Source organism: Schistocerca nitens, chromosome 2 (genome assembly GCF_023898315.1).
Source record: "Schistocerca nitens isolate TAMUIC-IGC-003100 chromosome 2, iqSchNite1.1, whole genome shotgun sequence".
Lineage (NCBI taxonomy): Eukaryota > Metazoa > Arthropoda > Insecta > Orthoptera > Acrididae > Schistocerca > Schistocerca nitens.
Genome location: NC_064615.1, coordinates 346,561,634 through 346,584,928, shown reverse-complemented (window position 1 = coordinate 346,584,928; position 23,295 = coordinate 346,561,634). Strand labels below are relative to the sequence as shown.

Below are 23,295 nucleotides of genomic sequence, written 5' to 3'. Positions count from 1 at the left end.
GTGAGTGTTCGCTGAGTGGGCAAGGCAGTGGCTGGAAGTGGTCGACAATAAGCTGCGGGCAGTCGAACAGACTATTCGACCATGGCGTACTTCCTTTCGATCTCCGAGGCGGGAGTAAGTAGTCCTCACTCGCCTTCGTATCGGACACTGCATAATGACGCGTGCTTATCTCTTCCAGCGTGAAGACCCACCAGAATGCAGTGATCGGCTACCGACTTGCGGTACACCACATTTAAACGTCGTGTGTTCTGTGTGCTGATAGGAGGGATGCCATTTAGTCTACCGATGAAGTTCCCCTCAATTCTAGGCGATGGCGAAACCTTCTTCCCCGCCCCCCGACTACTTCCATATCGAAGACCTGCTACTCGTTCGTTGGATCGGAGAAAAACAGGAACATCATCATCAAAATATTTCGACAACAAGAAAACATGCCAAACATTTATGGAAATTAAAATTATACAATAACTACAGAGGAGGAAGCACATGAATGAAAAAATTTATTTACTTTAACACCTTTGATCTAAGACCAGTTAGCAATGTCTGACGGCATTTTGAGATAAAGTCAGACTAGCGATCTAACATACAAAACGTATGGAAGGAACCACATAGGATGATTGGCTAGTAAATCATTAACATTTTGCTTGACGTTAGGACTCATGGCCAGTTTAATTGGACGAAGGTTTTAAAGTGCTTTACTTGTAGAATGATTTTGGGCATGCAGCAGTATGGGTGGCATTGGTGTGGGCATCCAACGGGCAGATTCTGTTGCACAGCAAATGCTGCCTTCTGGCCGATTTCTGGTGGCACTCAGTAATTACAAAATAACAGTAACAAAGTCTGAATGATAGTGTTTAGTGTCTGCCTTCCTGGTTGATAGGCAATCAAAATGGAAGCTACCAGTTGGATATTAACACCAGTACGTCCCATACTCCCGCATCTAGCAAGCTCCAGAACCCAATATCACGGTACAAATACAAATATTTAAAATTCTGTTTGCCTCATCTGCAGATAAGCATGAAAAGGCACGAAACCAAGTTCACGAAAATCAAGAGATATTTAATATGAGTCTAGTGTCAGCTAACTGTAGTTAGATTCTCGACAACTTTTGAATTTGTGACTATGACGTACAGTCATGACTGCGCATTAGCAAATGATCTCTGTGCCGTGCCCTAATAAAGCATGACAGTCTCAGTCCAGTATGAGAGTGATTCTCATAGTTTTCTTCGATGCCAGTGCAAGTTTTTACGTAAAGGTCAGTCAATCGTCATTACGTAAAGAACCTGTTCCTTCCCGCCTGGTACCAGTAGTACCATCACCTTGAGTCTGGCCTCACGAAACAAGCAAATCATCCTACGATTATCTGGCTCTTTCCATGTCTCATACATTGTGAATATTTGCCTCAAAACCGCGTGAGGTAAGCGGCTGTCATCCTACTAAACTTACTAAACCTTCTTCCCCGCCCCCCGACTACTTCCATACCGAAGACCTGCTACTCGTTCGTTGGATCGGAGAAAAACAGGAACATCATAATCAAAATATTTCGACAACAAGAAAACATGCCAAACATTTATGGAAATTAAAATTATACAATAACTACAGAGGAGGAAGCACATGAATGAAAAAATTTAATTACTTTAACACCTTTGATCTGAGACCAGTTAGCAATGTCTGACGGCATTTTGAGATAAAGTCAGACTAGCGATCTAACATACAAAACGTATGGAAAGACCCACATAGGATGATTGGCTAGTTTAGTGGTATTGGAAATTGGAAATATGTGCTAAGTTCCCATGGGACCAAACTGCTGAGATCATCGTTCCCTATGATTACACACTACTTAATCTAACTTAAACTAACTTACGCTAAGGACAACACACACACACCAATGCCAGAGGGAGGACACGAACCTCCGACGGGGGGGGGGGGGGGGGGGGAGCCACGCGAACCGTGACAAGGCGTCCTAGACCCTGCGGCAACCAAAAAATGTTCAAATGGCTCTGAGCACTATGGGACTTCACATCTGTGGTCATCAGTCCCCTAGAACTTAGAACTACTTAAACCTAACTAACCTAATGACATCACACACATCCATGCCCGAGGGAGGATTCGAACCTGCGACCGTAGCAGTCGCGCGGTTCCGGACTGAGCGCCTAGAACCGCTAGACCACCGCGGCCGGCCCTGCGGCAACCCCGGCGACAAGGTGATATTGTTTAAAAATAATACGAGGCGGAAAAAAGATGCCCCTTACAGTACATTACTATCCAAGCGTTGTGAAAAGAACAGATGAGAAAATTCGCAAAAGGAAGTCACATTTCTGACACACATGTTCTGCTATATTTCTTTCAAATGCGTTCATATATTTAAATTTTATATTAAAAGTATACTCGTGGAACATAAAACGCCTTTTAACGTAAAACCCTTAATTGTACTCGTAGAGCACAGCAAAAACTAATATTATACTTAATGGGGACGGTTAAAATTTCACATCTGTATCATTAACAGTATTTGTGATAACACGTCATAAACATAGGATAGGCGACAAGACGGTCATCCACCCACCCTCTACTGCTAACATTGTCAAATCTGAATAATGTGCCAACTCCGTGTACCAGGGCCTGGAAGAAGAAAAATTCCGAACTAGGCAATATATCACTATGCCGGAAATTGCTCCGATCAATTCCTCACAGTTATGATTGACTCTGATGGTGACGAGGCAGTCTGCCTTTCATGACACAGTTCGAAATTTGTTTATGAATATGAAATGACTTGTAATGTTTCTATTGCAGTTCATTGTTGCATTTCTCTTAATAATGATTTCCGGTTTCGTTGAAATGTCTAACATCCTCAGTTCAGTTGTCGCTGCAGAGCAACCCGTCAGTACTGTGTACTAAGTGCATCTTCTCCAAGTCACTAAAGAACATGGAAGCTTTCAAATGGTTCAAATGGCTCTGAGCACTATGGGACTCAACTGCTGAGGTCATTAGTCCCCTAGAACTTAGAACTAGTTAAACCTAACTAACCTAAGGACATCACAAACATCCATGCCCGAGGCAGGATTCGAACCTGCGACCGTAGCGGTCTTGCGGTTCCAGACTGCAGCGCCTTTAACCGCACGGCCACTTCGGCCGGCTCATGGAAGCTTTGCTCAGCACGTAGAACTAACGGGCAGCTCGGCAACTATAACTGATATGAAGATGTTCGAAATTTTCACGAAACCGTTAATCGTTTTTAAGGGAAATATGACAACAGATTGCAGTAAAAATATCAGTATAATAACCAGTGATCGTGACAGACGATCACTGAAGAAGATTGTCCCCAAAAATATGAGGACGACAGCTGGAAGAACCTCTGCAGAACTGAATGTCGCGCTCGTGAATCTTCTTACAAAACAACACGAAGGGCGCTCCATAAGAAGGGAATTGCAGAAATATCTGGAATTCCAAACCAAAATTCGTAAGCACTAGCCTGTGACGCAAATGTTCGTGACACGAAAGTATGGCGCCGACGCCATAAATCTTGAACTATTGAGGAATGAAAGAAAATCATTTGGTCGGATGAGTCTTGTTTCGCACTGTTTCCAACTGCTGACTAACAAGGGGAGGCCACGACGTTTTAAACGCGGATTTACTTCAAACTTCGTACACTCGTAGTACTCCATTAGGACAACAAAATAAGTAAGCAGTAGCGCGTACTTCTCAAGCGTTATTGAGAAAACCGCAAGATAATTTCGGTCGTCCAATATATACCTGCGCGTGGGTGTTTTTGCCATGAATCGGATGCAGCCGAGTGCTGGTCTGCCACCAGTTGAAGATGACAGTGAAGGTGCTAAATTGTGTTACTGCTAAAGACTCATTTTTTGAATGCTGTAATTTATGACTGCAATTATCTGTCACCTTATTTATGTCATTTCATTGTAGCCATTTCTGTTACTGTTTTTGATGAATAAAAAAACAAAAAAAAGTGGGTAGCGTTCAAGCCTCGTAATCGCTGGATCGAGTCCCGTTCGTCAGTTTTTTTTATTTCTAACACAGTTATTTTCTTTACTATTTATATTACAATTGATGCAATGGGAAAAATACGTGTAATCGGATGAACTTTTATTAAATTTACAATGTTATTTGACAGTCTACAAATTTTTACTATCACAAATAATATAATATTCATAACTATCGACTAGTAAACGACCAAACGCATAAAGAGATACTGAAAATGTATGCTTGTCCGTGTCTTCAAAATTGTTCGTATTTAATCGAAAAAGAACGAGAAATTGCTTCTCGTGAAGGCGCTGTTAAAATACACTGGGTACTGCATGACTAATGATCAGCGCCGATATTTGAGGAAGTGCTGCGTTATGCATGGTTTTCTTCCACATTATCGGCTGAAAGAGAGGGTTTTGAAAATGTTAACGAGGTTTGTTTTTCCACGGAAAACCTCTAATGACCTTGCGTATGTGGAAACAGTATTTATTCAATGCAGCTGGTGCCGTTTAACTTTATGTTTTTCATGTTTTTACGAAAAATACCATCCTGCTGTTGTACTCGTAATGTCGAAGGCGACGATTAATTGTACATCTTTCGCAAGCCGTCTGTGCCGGTCAAAACCTGGAGGTAACAAGTAGTTTCGGGCTACTTCCAGGTATAAGGGATTTCTCAAATCACGGACAAGCATACATTTTCAGTATCACTTTATGCGTTTGGTCGTTTACTAGTCGATAGTTATGAATACTATATTATTTGTGATAATAAACATTTGTAGTCTGTCAAATAACATTGTAAATTTCATAAAAGTTCATCCGATTGCACGTAGTTTTCCCATTGTATCAATTATAATATAAATAGTAAAGAAAATGACTGCGTTACAAAAAAAAAAAAAACTGACGACCGGGACTCGATCCAGCAATTACGGGGCTTGAACGCTACCCACTCGGCTGTCGCAGCTTCCTGGTAAAAACGGCCACGCATAGGTATATAACTGACGACCGAAATTATCTTGCGATTTTCTCGATAACGCTTGAGAAGTACGCGCTACTGCTTACACATTTTGTTGCCCTAATGGAATACTACGAGTGTACGAAGTTTCAAGTAAATCAGCGTTCCAAACGTCGTGGCCTCCCCTTGTAAGTTTACGTCGCACGGATGATGATTTTTGTAGTCATATCGTGGTATTGTATTTGTGGTGTCACCGCCAGACACCACACTTGCTAGGTGGTAGCCTTTAAATCGGCCGCGGTCCGTTAGTATACGTCGGACCCGCGTGTCGCCACTATCAGTGAATTGCAGACCGAGCGCCGCCACACGGCAGGTATAGTCTAGAGAGACTCCCTAGCACTCGCCCCAGCTGTACAGCCGACTTTGCTAGCGATGGTTCACTGTACACATACGCTCTCATTTGCAGAGACGACAGTTTAGCATAGCCTTCAGCTACGTCATTTGCTACGACCTAGCTAGGCGCCATATTCAGTTACTATAAGTAATAACATCAAGAATGTATTCTGAACAGATAATATTGTGAATCATGCACCGTCAAGAGCGACGTTCATCATTAATGGATTAAAGTTAAGTATCAAACTAATTACGTCCGCTTTCTGAATTCTCATTCCTTGTCATGTTCCAGACCTCACGTCAGTATAGTTCTTCCCTCCTCACGGCAGCCTGCGTGTGCTAAAACTCGTGCATTTCGGCCTCCAATCGTAACACGGTGTTTGCTCCTGCCAACACAGAAGTCTTCACGATTACTCTAAGCAGTCGTATTACTGCCAAGCATTAAGTGTCCGTTTTGGCTGATCAGGTCCATCCCATGGTACATTGTTTGTCCCCCATTGGTCGTGCTGTGTACCAAGACGAGAGATCCCGTATTCTCACAGCTCGCATCGTCCAGAACTAGTTTTGTGGACCCTAGGATGAACAGTCGCATGTGTCCTGTCCACCACAGTCACCAGATCGCTATATTATTGAGCCTTTGTGGTCTATTTCGGAAATGGGGTGTATGATCGCTATTGAACTCCATCATCGTAACCTGAAGTTGCCACTGTTTTGCAGGAAGAATGGTGTGAAATAGCCTTGTAAGCTTTACAGAACCTGCATTTTTCCATTCCGAGACGTCTGGAAGCTGTTTTGAACTCCAACAGATTTTCTGCATCGTATTAAGCATGGTAATGTGTTGTGTTTTTCGTGTTTACTTATTCTTGTCTACCCCCTGTATATCTCTATCCGACACAATATCAAGCTGCCGTTAACTGACTTGTCAGATACTGCTGCTTTAGTCATGCTTTGTTGTTCACAAGCAATAACAATTATGACAAAATGTGAAATATTCCTACTCCATTGCCAGAAACAGACACAGCGGAAGAAACGACTGAAAGATCTTTCCTCTGCTGCGTTACGTTCATTGGCGGTAGAAGATATACAGAATCACTGGCGCATCACAGCTGTGGGACGCGTTGCGTGACAGCTGCGGCAGCTTCATTAACAGGAATTGCCTGCATACAGCGCGTCCGCTTCTCTGACTGATTGGCTTTCCAAAAGCAAACAGAATTGGTAGCGTGGATGACAAAGTACCCCGCTTTTCAGCACAGAGTATAATCGTCCAAAAATACCGGCCTGATAAATTCACTTCTGCCGTGACCCCGCCAGGATTTATATGCGTTGGCGTTGTCGGAGCGCTCTGTTCCGCTTATCGCTACTGGCTCTGCAACCGAAAATATTTCCGCCGCAAAACGCTTCCACGGAAATGTCAAATTTGATGGGGTAATTAGGTGCGCACGCTTTCGTACGACAAAATCAGCGATCAAGGTTATGGTTAAGATTTTCCTCTGACTGACAGTTTTTTCCGGAGGTTAGTCTCTTACGTTTGAATTTTTCTCAGAATAAACGAAATGAAGTAGCAATTTTTTAAATGCTTCGTATAAAATGAGTTCACGTAAAGGCAGCGTAAATTTAAAATATGGAATTTACTCAATCAGAAAAAAATTTTAAATGATTTTAAAATTATTCGTTGACAGCAGAGATTTTGCACGTTCTATACGTTTATTACCCTCTCGATTACCGAAATCTTAGGAGATGAATCTCAATTCTCAAGGACTGCTGTTTGAGTGATAGCAACAGCTCCACTGCTTTACTCTCAAAATTTTAAAACAAGTCAGCATTTAATTTTACAAGAATAGCGCATCAGGAAAATATAGGGCGACGAAGATTGAAAATTTCCTCTACTCATAGATTATTTTCCGTCTGAATCTGTGAGCATTCCATCAACTGAGCTTAAGGCTTTTGTGACATCACATTATAAATAAGTACTGAAGAACTCAAAAACATGTTCATCAGGTAACATGATAATAACATAACACCAATGAGGTATGGAATCATATCAGTACACACTGGTAGAGAGTGAGCATCAGTTTACGTGATATCAACATAGCACCAATGAACTATGGAATTAGATCAATACAGACTGGCAGATAATGAGCAACAGACACAATGAAGACCTCTTTCATTCGATGGCCGGCGGTGTGGCCGAGCGGTTCTAGGCGCTTCAGTCTGGAACCGCGCGACCGCTACGGTCGCAGGTTAGAATCCTGCCTCGGGCATGGATGTGTGTGATGTCCTTAGGTTAGTTAGGTTTAAGTAGTTCTAAATTCCAGGGGACTGATGACCTCACATGTTAAGTCCCTTAGTGCTCAGAGTCATTTGAACCATTTTTCATTCGATGTGTTCGCATTTGTTCCGGTTCACAAACGCATCATAAAAATTATTATATGACAGTTGTAAGTAGGCTGTTTAGGTTTTTATGTTGGTAACGCCACTTAGTGCTCTGTATGAAAATCACTGGTTGTGCTGTGTGCAGTCTGTGGCTGGTTTGCATTGTTGGAATATTTGCTATTGTAGTGTTGGGCAGTTGGATGTGAACAGCGCGGAGCGTTGCGCAGTTGGAGGTGAGCCGCCAGCAGTGGTGGATGTTGGGGGAGAGATTGCGGAGTTTTCAGAGCGGACGATCTGGACGTGTGTCCATCAGAAAGAGGAAATTTGTAATATTGGATACCATGAACTGTGATATATGTAACTTTTGAACATTATTAAGGTAAATACATTGTTTGTTCTCTATCAAAATCTTTCATTTGCTAACTATGCCTATCAGTAGTTAGTGCCTTCAGTAGTTAGCATATTTTATTTAGCTGGCAGTATTGGCGCACGCTGTATTGCAGTAGTTTGAGTAACGAAGATTTCTGTGAGGTAAGTGATTCATGAAAGATGTAGGTTATTGTTAGTCAGGGCCATTCTTTTGTAGGGATTATTGAAAGATTGCGTTGCGCTAAAAATATTGTGTGTCAGTTTAGTGATGATCAGAATAAGTAAAGAGAGAAATGTCTGAGTACGTTCAGTTTTGCTCAGCTGTTTGAAAATCAAATAACGTAGAGGTTTTCCAGCACTGTCATTCATAAAATTTTTCTAAGGGGATGTTTCACAGTGTCTTCATTGTATTGCTCAGTCTCATGTCGTTTACTTGTTATCTATTTGATACGTACATACATGCATACGTAGAATAAATTAACACACCGATGGGTCGAAACATTGCGACCACCTGCTCAACACTGTCTTGATCCACAACTGGAAAAAATACAGCGGCGATTCAGCAAGGAATGGATTCAGCAAGACCTTGGTAGGTTTCTGGAGGTATGGGGCACCAGATGTTTATGTAGAATACAGTGGCGATTCTGCATGGAATGGATTCGGCAAGACCTTGGTGGGTAATTCTATAATCACGTCGGAAGTATTTTCAAATGAATCGTCTGAGCACAAACGACAGCTCTGCAGATGCACTGCTCTTCTATACTTTTGGTACGCGATACTACAGCCATCTACATACGTGCATCCCGCGACTTTTGTCACCTCTGTGGATATTAGCGTGGCGAATGTCGCTGGAGATTGCCAACCTACACTACCAGCCAAAAAATGTGAAGCGCCCAGGATACATCATTTTAACTTCATAGACATTCACGCCATAGATGAGTATGTAAATGATTAGTGTTCCATTTCTCTGTGACATGTAGACCACTAGAGTCATTAGTAGAGGTAAAGGTGGATAAATGGGCCCCCACTCTGTTTTTTTTATATAACACCTTTTATTTTTAGTATAATCACCTGAAATTAACATAAAACATATCTCTAGTATGTCCTGCAATAGTTACGACATGTTTTGGTCCAACTTTTTAATATTTAAAACAAAATTTTATTTTTTTCCTGATACTCTGCATTTTGTTGCGTCAAGAATTTGTGCTGGTAATATGGGCCCCAAGGTAGTTTGAAATAAAAAGAAACAAAAATTTTAAAAATATAATTTAATTTAATTTTTCTGTATAATGAAAGAAATATTCACTCTGAATATTGTTAATTAGTCTACTGGTGGGATGATTTTCACAGCCTAAGCCTAGCCTATTTACAATAGTCACACAAATAAGCATCTTTTTCGCATCCAGCGCATTCGTTTTGAGCCCACATCTCACAGGCTATACACTGGACCCAAAGTTCACCTCTTGTGTCCTTTGAAAAAATCCCTTCACAAAATAGACATACAGCGTCGTCAACATCAGGGACAGAAACACCAACTCTTTATTTCTTGTGCAAAGCTGGTAGGCCATGCGCCTGACGTCATTTCTGGTAAGGCTGTAGAATTTGGATTCCATAATGAGAAGATATTTAACCAGTTCGTCCTCAAGTCCCTGTGGTAAAACCGGTGGAAAGCGTTTGTAGCGTAGAACGAGGGACAGAGTACACTTTAACCGCTTTTTTCAACCCCATTTTTTTCTCTTTAATAGCTACAATAGCATTTGCCATATTTGCTTTGTCCCACGATTGCCGTTTCGATTTTTTTGGGGGAACAAGATGTGTTCGAGGCATCTGAAACATAAAGAGTAACAATATCTGATTGATTTTACGGGGCCCATAATACCAGCAGCAAAAGGGGCCCATATATCCACCCTCGCCATCTTGGGAAAATCGATCTTGCCTACGGTTAGTTTGGTTCGCAACCGACGTTAATTAACGTAAAACGGTATCCCAACAGCAAGCCAAATACGTACCTTACCTTAGTTCTACTAATAACATGTTAGAAATTTGAGTTTTATTCAAGTAAACACTAACCTTTCAAACTTTTGATGACAGCGAAAAAATTCACAGCACAACTACTCACAAATCATGACAGCTACTACGTCTGCGCACTGTACAGTGAAGTTTGGCAACTAGTTTTAGCAGTTCATGTGCTCTGCGCTAGAATTCATGGCCTGTACTTCCAAATATGTAGGGGGCCCATAATACCAGCAGGGGCCCATTTTTCCACCTTTGCCTCTACTGTTAGTGTTTAGTGTTGTTCCCAGTCGTTGTAGGGTATACAAGGAACGCGACAGAGTGAGATGCCACGTATTTGGGTGAACAGTGTTATCAGCACCCGGCAGAGTTTGACAGGGATTTCATTCTGGATCTCCATCTGGCCGGCTGGTCGAATCGTGCAACATGCAGATTTGTTGGGCATTCATATGTGACATTGGCCCAATGTTGGAGATAAAAGGCATCGAACCGTGTTCAGCGATAAATCATGGTTCTCCACAATCTTGGATGACCATCAGCGGGCCCGACAGCGATCTGCCGATACCTCCCATTCTTTCAACGTTTTGGAGAGGCATAGCGGGGTTAGTCCTGACATCGTGCTGTGGGGAGCGGACTTCACGACAGATGAGCTGGCATGGGTAGAACAGCGGAGTAGTTCAGAAACTCGCCATGGGAGGCGCACCCGTCGCATCATATGGATAGACCCGCTGACGGAAGTGTTTATTTGCGAGCGGCAGTAAACGAAGCAGGCCAATGCTCCTGCTGCGTTGAGCCGCCGCAGAGCGAGCCTTGCACTTCGTCCTGAGAGTTGTCGTGTTCCCAGTCGTTAGCGGCCTGCACCAGCCGCCTACCGAGTATAGTGCCGAGCGCGTATCTGTGTGGGTTCGGACTAGAGTTGCGCCCAACCAAAACTATGGTTCGGTAAAACTACATAAACGACGTAGTAAATGGTAGGATTACCGGTAATATTGGTAGCACTGGTCGGAGAAGGAACATAAATGATTATGTAAGAGAAAAACTGTAGCCGACTACTTCTATTTTTTTTAATTGGTTCTTTTGCACACAATTAAAACCGTACGTCATTCAGTGTTAGTCCATCGCGTGTTTTATATCCTTGCGCAACATAAATTGCATTTTGTAAGTAATAAAAATTAGATGGTCGCATAACTTCTGTGATTTACGTAATCAAAGCAATTGCTTTTGATTCACGTAACAGTTTATACACACAGCCGTTGTACTGTAGATTTGTACCATGAAACAGAGGGATGTTGTTGTAAAAATAGAGAAAACAGTACAGATTTGTCATACAGTGCTAAATAGCGCAATTTCCTAAACAAAAGCCGGCCGCTGTGGGCGAGCTCTTCTAAGCGCTTCAGTCTGCAACCGCGCGCCCGCTACAGTCGCAGGTTCGAATCCTGCCTCGGGCATGGATCTGTGTGATGTCCTTAGGTTACTTAGGTTTAAGAAGTTCTAGGAGACTGATGACCTCAGATGTTAAGTCCCACAGTACTCAGAGCCATTTGAACCATTAGGACTTAAACAAAAAGGTATAATTTAAAAATATGCAAAACAAAATATATCGATCATAGCTTCAGTACTTCGTTGACCTATATAAACATGTTTCTGTTATTCATAAACAAGTTTCACATTTGTCAGTAATAACAGAAGTCTCTTGCCTTTGATTATGATGAAGACAGTTATATATATATATATATATATATATATATATATATATATATATATATATATATATATATATATATATATACGTAGTGGACCCTTTGTGGATCACGTGAAGATTCTACAGTTCCTCCTGCGGTTTTTCCATGAGCTTGATTTTCTCGCTCCTGGCTTTCTTTCTTTCATCCGTCCACTTTGTACCGGTCTTTTTGGCTCATGTCTCTGGCTGGACTTCCCACCCGTCTATTTTGCTTCTGTAGAGGTTACGGTCTGCAGTGTTCTGAATGGTGAGTTGAGCATCAGTAAGGTCTTTTCGTACTTGTTCGGCCCATGTCATACCTTTAAGGTTTTCAGTGGCTGTGAGTATCTGGCATGTGAGTCTATACTCAGGGAGTCTGTGTATGTGTCCATAGAATTTTAGGCGTCTTTTTCTAATGTGAGCAGCAATATTTGTAATTTTATCAGTAGTTTTGTTAGTTTGCAGTCTATGTCCAGCTTCAGTTTTTCATGGTCCAAGGGTTTTCCTAATGATCTTTTGTAGATTTTGTAATAGCATCTTGTTATGGAGTGACAAGGTTTCTGTTGCGTATAGCACCTCGGGTTTAATGACAGTGCTGTAGTGCCTGATTTTTGCATGCATTGATATGCACCTTTTGTTGTAAAGTTGATGTGTTCAGCCGTAGGCTCTCTTTAGTTTCTGTGCTCGAGTTTCTTGAGATTTTTTTTCTAGTCCAGTGGGTTCCAAAATTTCCCCCAGGTATTTAAAATGCGGGACTCTGTTTTTCCGTCCCTATTTTGTGGGGAGATTCTGTATGTATAAGAGTGTACACATATATACCGTTTTTTCAAAAGAAATTTGCAAGCCAACCTTCTCGGCGCATTCCTTGAGTATTTCTATTTGATATATTGCATTTTGTTCACTGTCTGTAAAAATTGCAAGGTCATCGGCAAAGGCTAGGCAGGTGACTTCAGTTTTCCTTCCAATCTTCATTGGTTTCCATAGACCACGTTTTCTAAGCTCACTCTTCCATTCCCTTATGACTTTGTCCAAAACGATATTGTCTTAGTCCAGTTCTGATCTCAAAACATTCCGAGATTTCCCACATGAATTTTACTTTAGAGGTTGTGTTGGAGAGTGTCTGCTAAATGGGCTAACGTGTTTTCTGGTCAAGTCCGAGTTCTATTAGTGTGTTGTCAAGGGATTTACGATCGACTGACTCATACGCCTTCTTGAAGTCGACGAATGCACATATGGTGGGCTTATGTCTAATAGCTCTGTATTTCAACGTTGTTTTTAGATGAAAAATTTGTTCAGGGCAGGAACGTCCGGGTCGGAAATCCGCTTGATACTCTCCAATCATGTGTTCAGTTTGCTCCTGTGTTCTCTGCTATAGGCATGATGAGAAGATCTTGTAGGTGACTGGTAGAAGTGAAATGCCTCGATAATTGTTGACATCCTTTCTGTCTCCTTATATATATATATATATATATATATATATATATATATATATATATATATATATATATATATATATAGTTGCTATTTTGTACTCAACAGAAAGTAAGGCAAACCTACGTTTACATCATTTATCATTTGTAGCCTTAGAGAAAGTACTTGACAACGTCGAATCGAAAAACTGTCTTTTAATTTCTGAAGGTGGCAGGGGTAAAATACAGGGAGCGAAAGGCTACTTATAATTTGTACAGAAACCAGACGGCAATTATAAGGGGCGAAGAGCACGAAAGGGAAACAGTGGTTGGGAAGTGAGTGAGACAGGGTTGTAGCCTATCCCCCGTTGCTATTCAATCTGTATATTGAGCAAGTAGTAAAGGAAACAAAAGAAAAATATTACTCAGTACGAATTAAAATCCAGGGAGAAGAAATAAAAACCTTGAGGTTTGTCGATGACATTGTAATTCTGTAAGAGACAGCAAAGGAATTGGAAGAGCAGCTGAACTGAATGGACAGCGTCTTCGAAAGGAGGATATAAGATGAACATCAATAAAAGAAAACATGGATAATGGAATGCAGTCGAATTAAGTAGGTAGATGCTGAGGGAATAGATTTGAAAATGAGACACTTAAAGTAGTAGATGAGTTTTGCTATTTGGCCAGCAAAGTAACTGATAACGGTGTAAGCAGACAGGGTATAAAATGTAGATTGAGGATGGTAAGGAAAGCATTTCTGAAGAAGAGAAATTTATTAACATCGAGTATAGATTTAAGTGTCAGGAAGTCTTTTCTGAAAGTATTTGGATGGAGTGTAGCCATGTATGGAACTGAAACATGCATGTTAAACAGTTTAGACAAGAAGACAATAGAAGCTTTTGAAATGCGGTGCTACAGAAGAATGCTGTAGGTTAGACGTGTAGATGACGTAACTAATGAGAAGGTACTGAATAGAATGGGGGAGAAGAAGAATTTGTGGCATAACTTGACTAGAAGAAGGGATCGGTTGATAGGACACGTTCTGAGGCATCAAGGGATCACCAATTTAGTATTTGAGGGAAACATGGGGGGGGGGGGTAAAAATCGTAGAGGGAGACCAAGAGATGAACACACTAAACAGATTCAGAAGGATGTATGTTGCAGTAGTTACTCAGAGATGAAGAGGCTTGCACAGGATAGAGTAGCATGGAGAGCTGCATCAAACCAGTCTTTGGAGTGAAGACAACAACAATTTCACACATAGCTTTCTATTTCAGCGGGAGGATCCCCCGTTCTGTGATGCTTGTGGTGTGCACATCTCTGTCCGCCACATTTTAACAGACTGCAGTTTATACTATGGTGCAAGGGCAGAAGCACAAGTTGATGGGGATCTGCCCTGTGTTTTAGCTAATGATGAGACGTGTGTGTCTAGGGTTTTATAGTTTTGTGATGTGTCTGGACTCTGGCCTAAGCTTTCAGGCTGGAGGTTTTAGTGTATTGCAAAGTGGCTGGCTCCTCCCTTTTTTCCTTGCGGTCAAGCAGCAACTTCCATCTGCTATATTGTTTTAGCTCCCTCTACCACTTTCTTCCTGTGTTGTCCATGTTTTACTTCTGGCGGTATGCTTCGTCCCACACTTCGGTGAGGGTAGGCGCATATTTTTCCAAGCTTGTTACCTGTGTTTTACGTTCTGTTTTATCTTACTGTTCTGAGTCTTTTCTTGATACCCGCTTCAATCTGTTACTGAGCAGGCGCTGAAGACCTTGCCGTCGTGCGCCCATACAACCCTCTCCATCCATCCATCAACAACAAAAACAACAACAGTTATACGTAGCTTTTTCACAAGTTCACACATTCAGTAATATTTATGATTGTGCCAAAGACACATACGTCGATGATCACACTACAAGTGCTAACATTGCTGTCAAAGATGTTTTGTAAAATAAAGAAGTTTTAAAAAATAAAATTTATCTGGCAAGGACGATGTCTGTATTTCGTATGTTTTACAATTAGCCACACTGTATTATAATGATATTTGTTAGTACTATTCGGAGAATAAGGCCTTTTATTAACAAACATTTGTATTTACTCAGTTCTCCAGAACTATTATACCCATGAGTACGAATTATCTGCAGAGGTCAGTTACAATAACGCTAGTTATTTTAGGACTATAAACTGAAAAAAAGGAACGGAAAGGAAATATAGAATGTGAAAAGACTTGATGAACATTTCTGGACCATGAAGGCGCCACTCGCAAAACCGAAGAACGACGCATTCAGAATGCGAGAACTTTGCTTCGCGAACCTCAGCACTCTATGTACTCCGCCAAGGAGAACTTGGAGGACGTCCAGCGAAATAGGAAGAAGTCGTGTCCGCTCGCATAAAGAACACTTTAGCGAAGAGTCTGGCGACGGCCGTGGCCGAGACCGATGAAATGGCTCTCATTCGGCAGTGGGTTCTGCCTTGAATACGGCCCTCAGTCACGAGTCGAAAATGTGTGCGGTACCAGAAATCGAAACGGGCTCTTACCGCAATATCCTTTCTCGCCAGAGGCCAGGAGCGTAACCTCTTAAGAGATTGAAGTCGGCGGGGAAAGGCGGCGCCGCAGATGGATGCTGTGCCCCGGGGTGTAGCGCGCCGTAGCTCACCGCTAGCTGCGCCCCTAGCGGCCCACATCGCTACCAGACAGTTCATGGCGCGTGGCACACGCGTTTAATCCGACGAAACTTTCTCCATTGCCGCGATTCCGAAGAAGATTCAATCTGCTAAACTGAGGCGAGAGGCGACCACACGGCACCGCAGTCAGCATAAATTTTGTACGTCTGTTAACTGCCGATTCATGAATAAGGCATGGGAGTAATATATCGCCACATGCAAGCCCTGCGGCGTTTTTTGCGATAAGATCTGTCAGCACAACCATAACTTTAGCGCAAAGAGACACGCCGGGCTTTCACCCGAAATTTATAGACAGTTCAAAACATGAGTAACGGAACCGTTCTCTCTTCTGACAAAAAAGGTTTTCCTCTTTCTCATAGTAGACGCCGTGTTTTGTTCGCTGCCTGAGACACTGCGAACTAAACGTATTATTAATGAAAACATTTTTACTTAGATTAGGTTTGACAACACCGTGTCTACTACACATTTATACAGTATGTTTCACAGTGTTACGACGATTTCAAATTTAAATAACAAACAAACTAATTGCGAAACGAAATTCAACATTTTACACAAGGTGCAACATTTATTAAAGTTTACTTACGAAATACTTCATGTGACTAATTACGGCCATTCGCGGCTACACAATACTCCAGGCTTTTCACCCAGTTTTTGAAATCATCTTTCGTAACTGCTGAAGGACTTCTGGAAATTTCCATGTGAAGTCTACAGTTGCAACCTAAGAGGCACGTTTTCGTAACGAACGTCGAGGGCTTGCTTGCCTGTGAACGCGTTAGATGTTCTCGGGAGTTCGTACTGTTTTCCGAGGGCCAGTTGATTCGATATAATGGCAATTGCAAGGAAGTTTCTTATTCAGTTCAGTATTGTTTCACGAGCACAAACTGGATATCACGGCTAATCTCGAAATGCTCACGGAACACACGTCGCAAGTGCTTTTGCTTCGACAAGTACGACATTATTACTGACCAGCATATGGGATGAAACTTGGTGTTCCGCACTACTAACAGATGGCGCCACAGTCGCTGTACCCGATTTTTTTTTTTTTTTTTTTTTTTTTTTTGAGCGCGATATGCTAATTTGAAACCGTCATAACATTGTGAAATATCCTATACAGCACGATTTGTTTTTTTCTTTTCTTCGTATTCCATATAAACTCTGCTTGTAACAATGAACTGAGTGCACCGCGCAATTGTTATGTAAGCTATAAATACAGCCCTCTCGAAGCGGTCAGAGTAAATAACTGTTGTGGAATATATTATCATACTTACCGTAAAGCATATGTTGATGCTTGTAAAAATTTTCTGAAATTTTTATTATTTTTTGTGTCGAATGTTATTAGTAGAAGGCTTAGCGAAAATTGTTAAAAACAGCACGATAAATGTGTTTGTAATACAGCTGAGCTGGGTTCATTAATCATTAACCTCAGTGACTACTGTGGTGGTCAACATGAAAGAAAGTTCTAAAAGTCCACGTATTTAATCGATTTCCGAACGTTTATTTATTAGAAACAGTAATGATGCTGAATAATTGCTGCTACAGATGAAACTCAAAATTCACCAAAAGAAGAAAAAATTGCTTTCCATAGGTAAGTACTACAATATTTCAATAATTACTATAGTTATGATGCTAATCAGAAGTGCTATGTGTCGATTAATATCGAGACACTGTAATGAAGGCATAAAATCGTAGAGGGTAATTTATATAACTGTATAGCCATATATTTAAGGGGAAAGTGCTAGATAAATTCTATGGTTCAGGAATGTCCTACACATTTCGAGCCATTTTTACCTGCATATGAAATGTATATGTGAGAGTTTGAGTAATTAATTCCGGTTTATACAGATATCCGAACTATTGTGCTTAAATGAAGTAATCACAACACAAAACTATAGAAGCTGCTACGTCTGCAGATGACGTGGGGAATGAGTATGGTAGAATAATATTTCACTTTCCCTACGCATGAAGAAGAGAATTACATTATTTTAAGACGTAAGGCATTTTTATCTTATGATGTATTTCTGAAAATAATTTATCGAATGGCACTCTGTATTTTTTATTCGGTAATTCATTTCCCGTCCTAAAGACCTATTAAAAATGTATTACAGTACACCATTCACTGAAACACAACGGTATTAATTACATAACACAATAATGACTTTGAGCCGAGGATCACAAACTCGTCCACTTCCTGGAGTTGTCGGAAAACAAATGAAAACCAAGCAAAAACATGACACAAAATTGACTTTGACTCTCCTGTACCACGTCCCAGGACTAGAACATTCAAAGGTGCTAGAAGTGGTGACCCCGGATACCGATATACTGGTGCACTCGTTGAATGAAAGAGTTATTTACTGCTTTCAGTGTTTCCTGCTGGTGAGAATTACAAACAAGCACGATAAGTTCCTGCATTTCCTCTGGAGTTGTTGGAATGTCGCGATAGACAACGTCTTTAATGCATCCCCAAAGAAAAAAGTCCAGAGGATTTAAATCAGGAGACCTAGCGGGCCAAGTAACTGTTCCTGCTCCGACCATTCCATATGACAGGATACCTTCGGTTCAGAACACGACGAGCATGCAAGGCATTATGTGCTGGACATCCATCGTGTTGATACCACATAAGGATTCTGGCTCTTAGCGGCACTTCATCCACAAGAGGAGGAAGAATTCGTCTGAGGAAGTTGGCATACGCTGTGCCGTTTCGACTACCATTGATGATATAATGGCCAATAACTGTAGTACCAAGCATCCCACACCAGACGTTAACTCTCCACTGATGCTGATGTTCCACCTGTCTAAGTCATCGTGGGTTGTCGCTGGGCCAATAATGCATGTTCCTTGTATTTACCTGTCGTTTGTTTCAGAAGGAAAATTCGTCGGTAAATAGGACACTGGATAAGAAGTTCGTGTTGGCGAGGATTTGCTGCTGTGCCCACTGACAGAACTGTACACGATTCTGGAAATCATTCCCATGCAATTCTTGATGTAGGTGTACATCGCAAGGATGGAACCGGTGACGTGTAAGAATACGATATATACTGGGTTCAGGAATGCCAATCTCGTGTTCAAGCCGTCGTGTGCTCACATGTGAATTCATAGCAAAGGAAGCGAGAACAGTAACTTCAGCAGCTTTGTCTGCACAAAAGAAACGTTATGTCGATGCAGTTTGCAGGATGGACAGCCTTTATTGTACTTCTACTCTACACAACAGTATTTAAAAGGACAAAACTACCGTACTAAATGCACCCGTACATAAGAAAACAGTATTGCAATTACTGTTCTGCTAACTTACATTCCCCATTGATGAGTAGCATTTCTACCTTCTCTTCGATGGTGTACATTCTACTCACACAACTCTTCAACTGACGATGGTTGACGGAATGACGGGTGTGCACTCTACTTATGTGTACATTTGTCCTCTGTCAACGTCAGCACGTGGGTGTGTTCCATTACCCCGAGTACCTGCACTAAGTGCTGCGAGCGACAACGTCAGTGTTGTATTATGTAATTAATAACTTCGTGTTTCAGTGAATGGTACACTGTGATACATTTTTGAATAGGTCCTTAGGAGAGGAAATAAATTACCGGATAAAATATAAACGGTGCCATTTAAAAAAGTCATAGCGCTGTTCATATTTTTGTAAAAAACAAAGCATGCTGATTGATGTCCCCCTGACGGCTAAAAACCATTTGCTTGAAACATTTTGTAATTTGCATCTGGACAAACAGTTATTTTGGGTAGTCAAGATAAATGGGATACCCTGTATTCGGACAGCGTCACAATGATGCAAAGTCTTTGAAACTGCCAAAGCCATCGTGTGATTCGTCTACTTACATCAGAATGGTGGACGTAAGTCATTCGTAAAATACAATATGCGAGAAATGAACATCATAACAAGAAACAGGCGTTCTCATGGCATCACATGCCTTTGCGAACTGCCGGCCGGAGTGGCCGTGCGGTTCTAGGCGCTACAGTCTGGAGCCGAGCGACCGCTACGGTCGTAGGTTCGAATCCTGCCTCGGGCATGGATGTGTGTGATGTCCTTAGGTTAGTTAGGTTTAAGTAGGTCTAAGTTCTAGGCGACTGATGACCTCAGAAGTTAAGTCGCATAATGCTCAGAGCCATTTGAACCGTTTGAACCTATGCGAACTCACTACAAAAATGCCACGTTCAGACCTTACCGCAACCTCGGACTACACTACAGATCAGTCTATTACGCAACCTGAGCACCAAAAAATAATATAAAGGCTTAAGAAATACCATCTGTTTTATGTTCTATCACTGTCTGTGTACGTATGACCACAAAAATGGTTCAAATGGCTCTGAGCACTATGGGACTTAACATCTGTGGTCATCAGTCCCCTAGAACTTAGAACTACTTAAACCTAACTAACCTAAGGACATCACACACATTAATGCCCGAGGCAGGATTCGAACCTGCGATCGTAGCGGTCGCTCGGCTCCAGACTGAAGCGCCTAGAACCGCACGGCGTACATATGACCTCATTTAGCACACTATCGTTAAGTCAAAGCTACTTCTGTTGTCGGTAAGTTCAACTCATTGTTAGCGGTTCCAACAGTCATCTTCGGGTCAACGTGCAGTACTGATAACCATACACTGTGTTTAATGCGTTAGTGGTAATGCACAAGCTGCACGTTGACCTGAAGATGACCGTTTGTGACTGCTGAAACCGACACTATAAAAATAACGCTGTGGCCATGTCTGTAAATAAAAACTTTGTTGAACTATTGTTAGTGCATAGTTCAGAAATAAGCCCGCTTCAATACAGAGTTACCGGGAAAGTTTGGATTTAAACCCAGTGGCTTTCTTCGCTTATTTGAAACTAGGCATAGTTTCGCGTGACTGTCGTGGCTTACGCGTCACTAATATGATTCAGGACGTAGTGAGCCATTTTCACGAGCGTTCGACGAACGTATGTAAATACTAAGGATTTCCCCTTCTTTCTTCGAAGAATAATGTCAAGTGCGATCTTCTACCACGTAGATTACCCTGGCGAATTCTTGTAGAAAACTAATATTGTGTTTGTTTTTTTTAATAATTCCTGTTACAAAAGGAAAGTAGGTGGCCGGAATATGCTACGCGTCTCTCGAATGGCCGTAAGACGGCTGTAGAAGTTACTGTAGTCCCCGTGAAGAAATCCACATCATGTCTGGCCTGCCGTCACATCACGCATTGCAGAACTCCCGAGACTGACACACAACTGTCCTCAGGAACAGGAAACTAACACCTCTCCTTCTTCAGAGCACTTCTTCCTACTACCAAGATTTAAGACGGATACCTCTGGATGGAAGGCCAACAAATTAGCCTACGTTAATGGCTTACGTTACAGTGCCAGACAAATGACAACGATGAAAATTCTTTATATGACCATTGTAAAAACCGTATGTGTTTACAGGTTAGGCCGTGCATGCAAGACTAATGCCCAGGCCATCACACTCACCAGACGTGTCCCACACGGCAAAGTGTATCCTGTAGTCCGCCACGTTGTACGTCGAGCCATACTTCTCGAAGCCAGTCGGCGTGTACACCTGCAACAAAAGACAGGATGATTATCTACGAGCATTGCTTACATGTTTATTACACTCAACATCATCTTCATTTTGGCCACTCGTTGAGTGCAAAATGTAGCGCGGGCTACTCTCAACATTTCACACTTCTGCACCGCAGCGATATAACAGCGGATCAGCTTTCAGTGGTTAGGTATGTAGATAGATGATTCACTGATCACTGACATCTAGCGAAGAAATCTCCCTGGTGACCCAAATTCCGATTACAGTATTAATTTTGAATGTAAATAGATCTATTGCCAATATGCCAGTAAGTACGCTACATTTACACATGTGATGTACAATGATGATAGAGATTACTTTTTTGTCAGTATTAGTGACTTACTGTATTATTCCATTGGTGTTTGAAGCTAGGTTAAAATTAATGTCAGTGAGCTTCAGTATACGAACTAATGAAATGGAAACCTTAAATATTTTTTAAATATTATTTATTGTGCAGAAGTGGTACAAAGCTGTATCACTTTTCAACATAATCTCCCCCACGCTCAATGTAAGTCCTCCAGGGCTAACAAAGTGCATAGATTCCTTTAGAAAAAAATTCCTTTGGTAGTCCGCGCAACCACTCATGCACCGCGTGGCGTACCTCTTCATCAGAGCGGAACTTCCTTCCTCCCATTGCGTCTTTGAGTGGTCCAAACATATGAAAATCACTTGGTGACGAGGAATGGCGCCATTCCTTGCTCGTCTCTTCGTTTCCGGTTAGTGGAAGTGAACCCAGGTTTCGTCCCCAGTAACGACTCTTGCAAGGAAGCCATCACCTTCTCATTCAAAGCGCTGAAGAAGTATCAACAAGTCGTTCTCTCATTTCAGGAGTCAGCTGCCGTGGCACCCATCTTGCAGACACTTTGTGAAACTGGAGCACATCATGCACAATGTTGTGTGCTGACCTATGACTAATCTGTAAACATGCTGCAATGTCATTTATTGTCACTCGGCGGTTTTCCTTCACTATGGCTTCAACTGCTGCAATGTTCTCTGGAGCCAAACTCGTTGTGCCTGACATGGACGAGGAGCATCTTTCATTGAAGTCACGCCATTTGCGAATTTCCTACTCCATACGTAGACCTGCTGCTGTGACAAACACGCATCACCGTACTGAACCTTCATTCGTCGATATGACGAAAATCAGTTTCGCCCACGAACAATCTGAGAGTGCTGATTGGCCCTATCGGTCAGACGGTTTATGTATATGGGGCCATCAGAAAGTTTCCTGGGCAAGGGATTAGTGTAGCATTCGTGTCTTTCCGACGTGCGTGCGGTAAACGTGGAAACGTAGTCTGTGGCTACGTTATTACCAAATGCGTCCATACGCGACCAACGTGCTGTTATTAATTTCTTGGGTGCCAGAGGGCAAACACCAGTACACATCCAAGGTAGGAGACGAGGTACTGGCGGAAGTAAAGCTGAGAGAAGGGGGCCTGAGTCGTGCTCGGGTAGCTCAGTCGCTGCCGGCACGGTAGCTCGGCGTGTTCGGTGAGAGAGCCGGTTGGCCTCTGTAATAAAAAACTGAGTGGAAGGATCAACCACCGAAGCTGAACAGGATGTCTTGCGACGTCCGCAACGACCAAACACAACGATCAATAACGAACAAAATGAAAAAAAAGTCGGTAGAGCACTTGCCCGCGAAAGGCAAAGGTCCCTAGTTCGAGTCTCGGTCCGGCACGCAGTTTTAATCTGCCAGGAAGTTTCATCCCAGCGCAGACGAGGATTTACAACAAGGAATTACAGACTTCTTCACGCAGCAGAACACGATGTTTTACCAAACGAGTATTTTCATCTACATCTACATCTACATAGATACTCTGTACACCAAATTTAAGTGCCTCGC

General features: G+C 42.0%; 1 protein-coding gene across 1 annotated transcript in view; it reads right to left on the bottom strand.

Moving 5' to 3' along the window:
- The window catches only part of LOC126236162 (rho-related GTP-binding protein RhoE-like), a 302,277-nt gene that overhangs the window by 30,415 nt on the left and 248,567 nt on the right, over nt 1-23,295 (bottom strand). Inside the window, exon 2 of the mRNA XM_049945248.1 lies at nt 21,341-21,428. Within this exon, the coding sequence (XP_049801205.1) occupies nt 21,341-21,428 (88 nt within the window). The remainder of the gene's footprint in view (nt 1-21,340; nt 21,429-23,295) is intronic.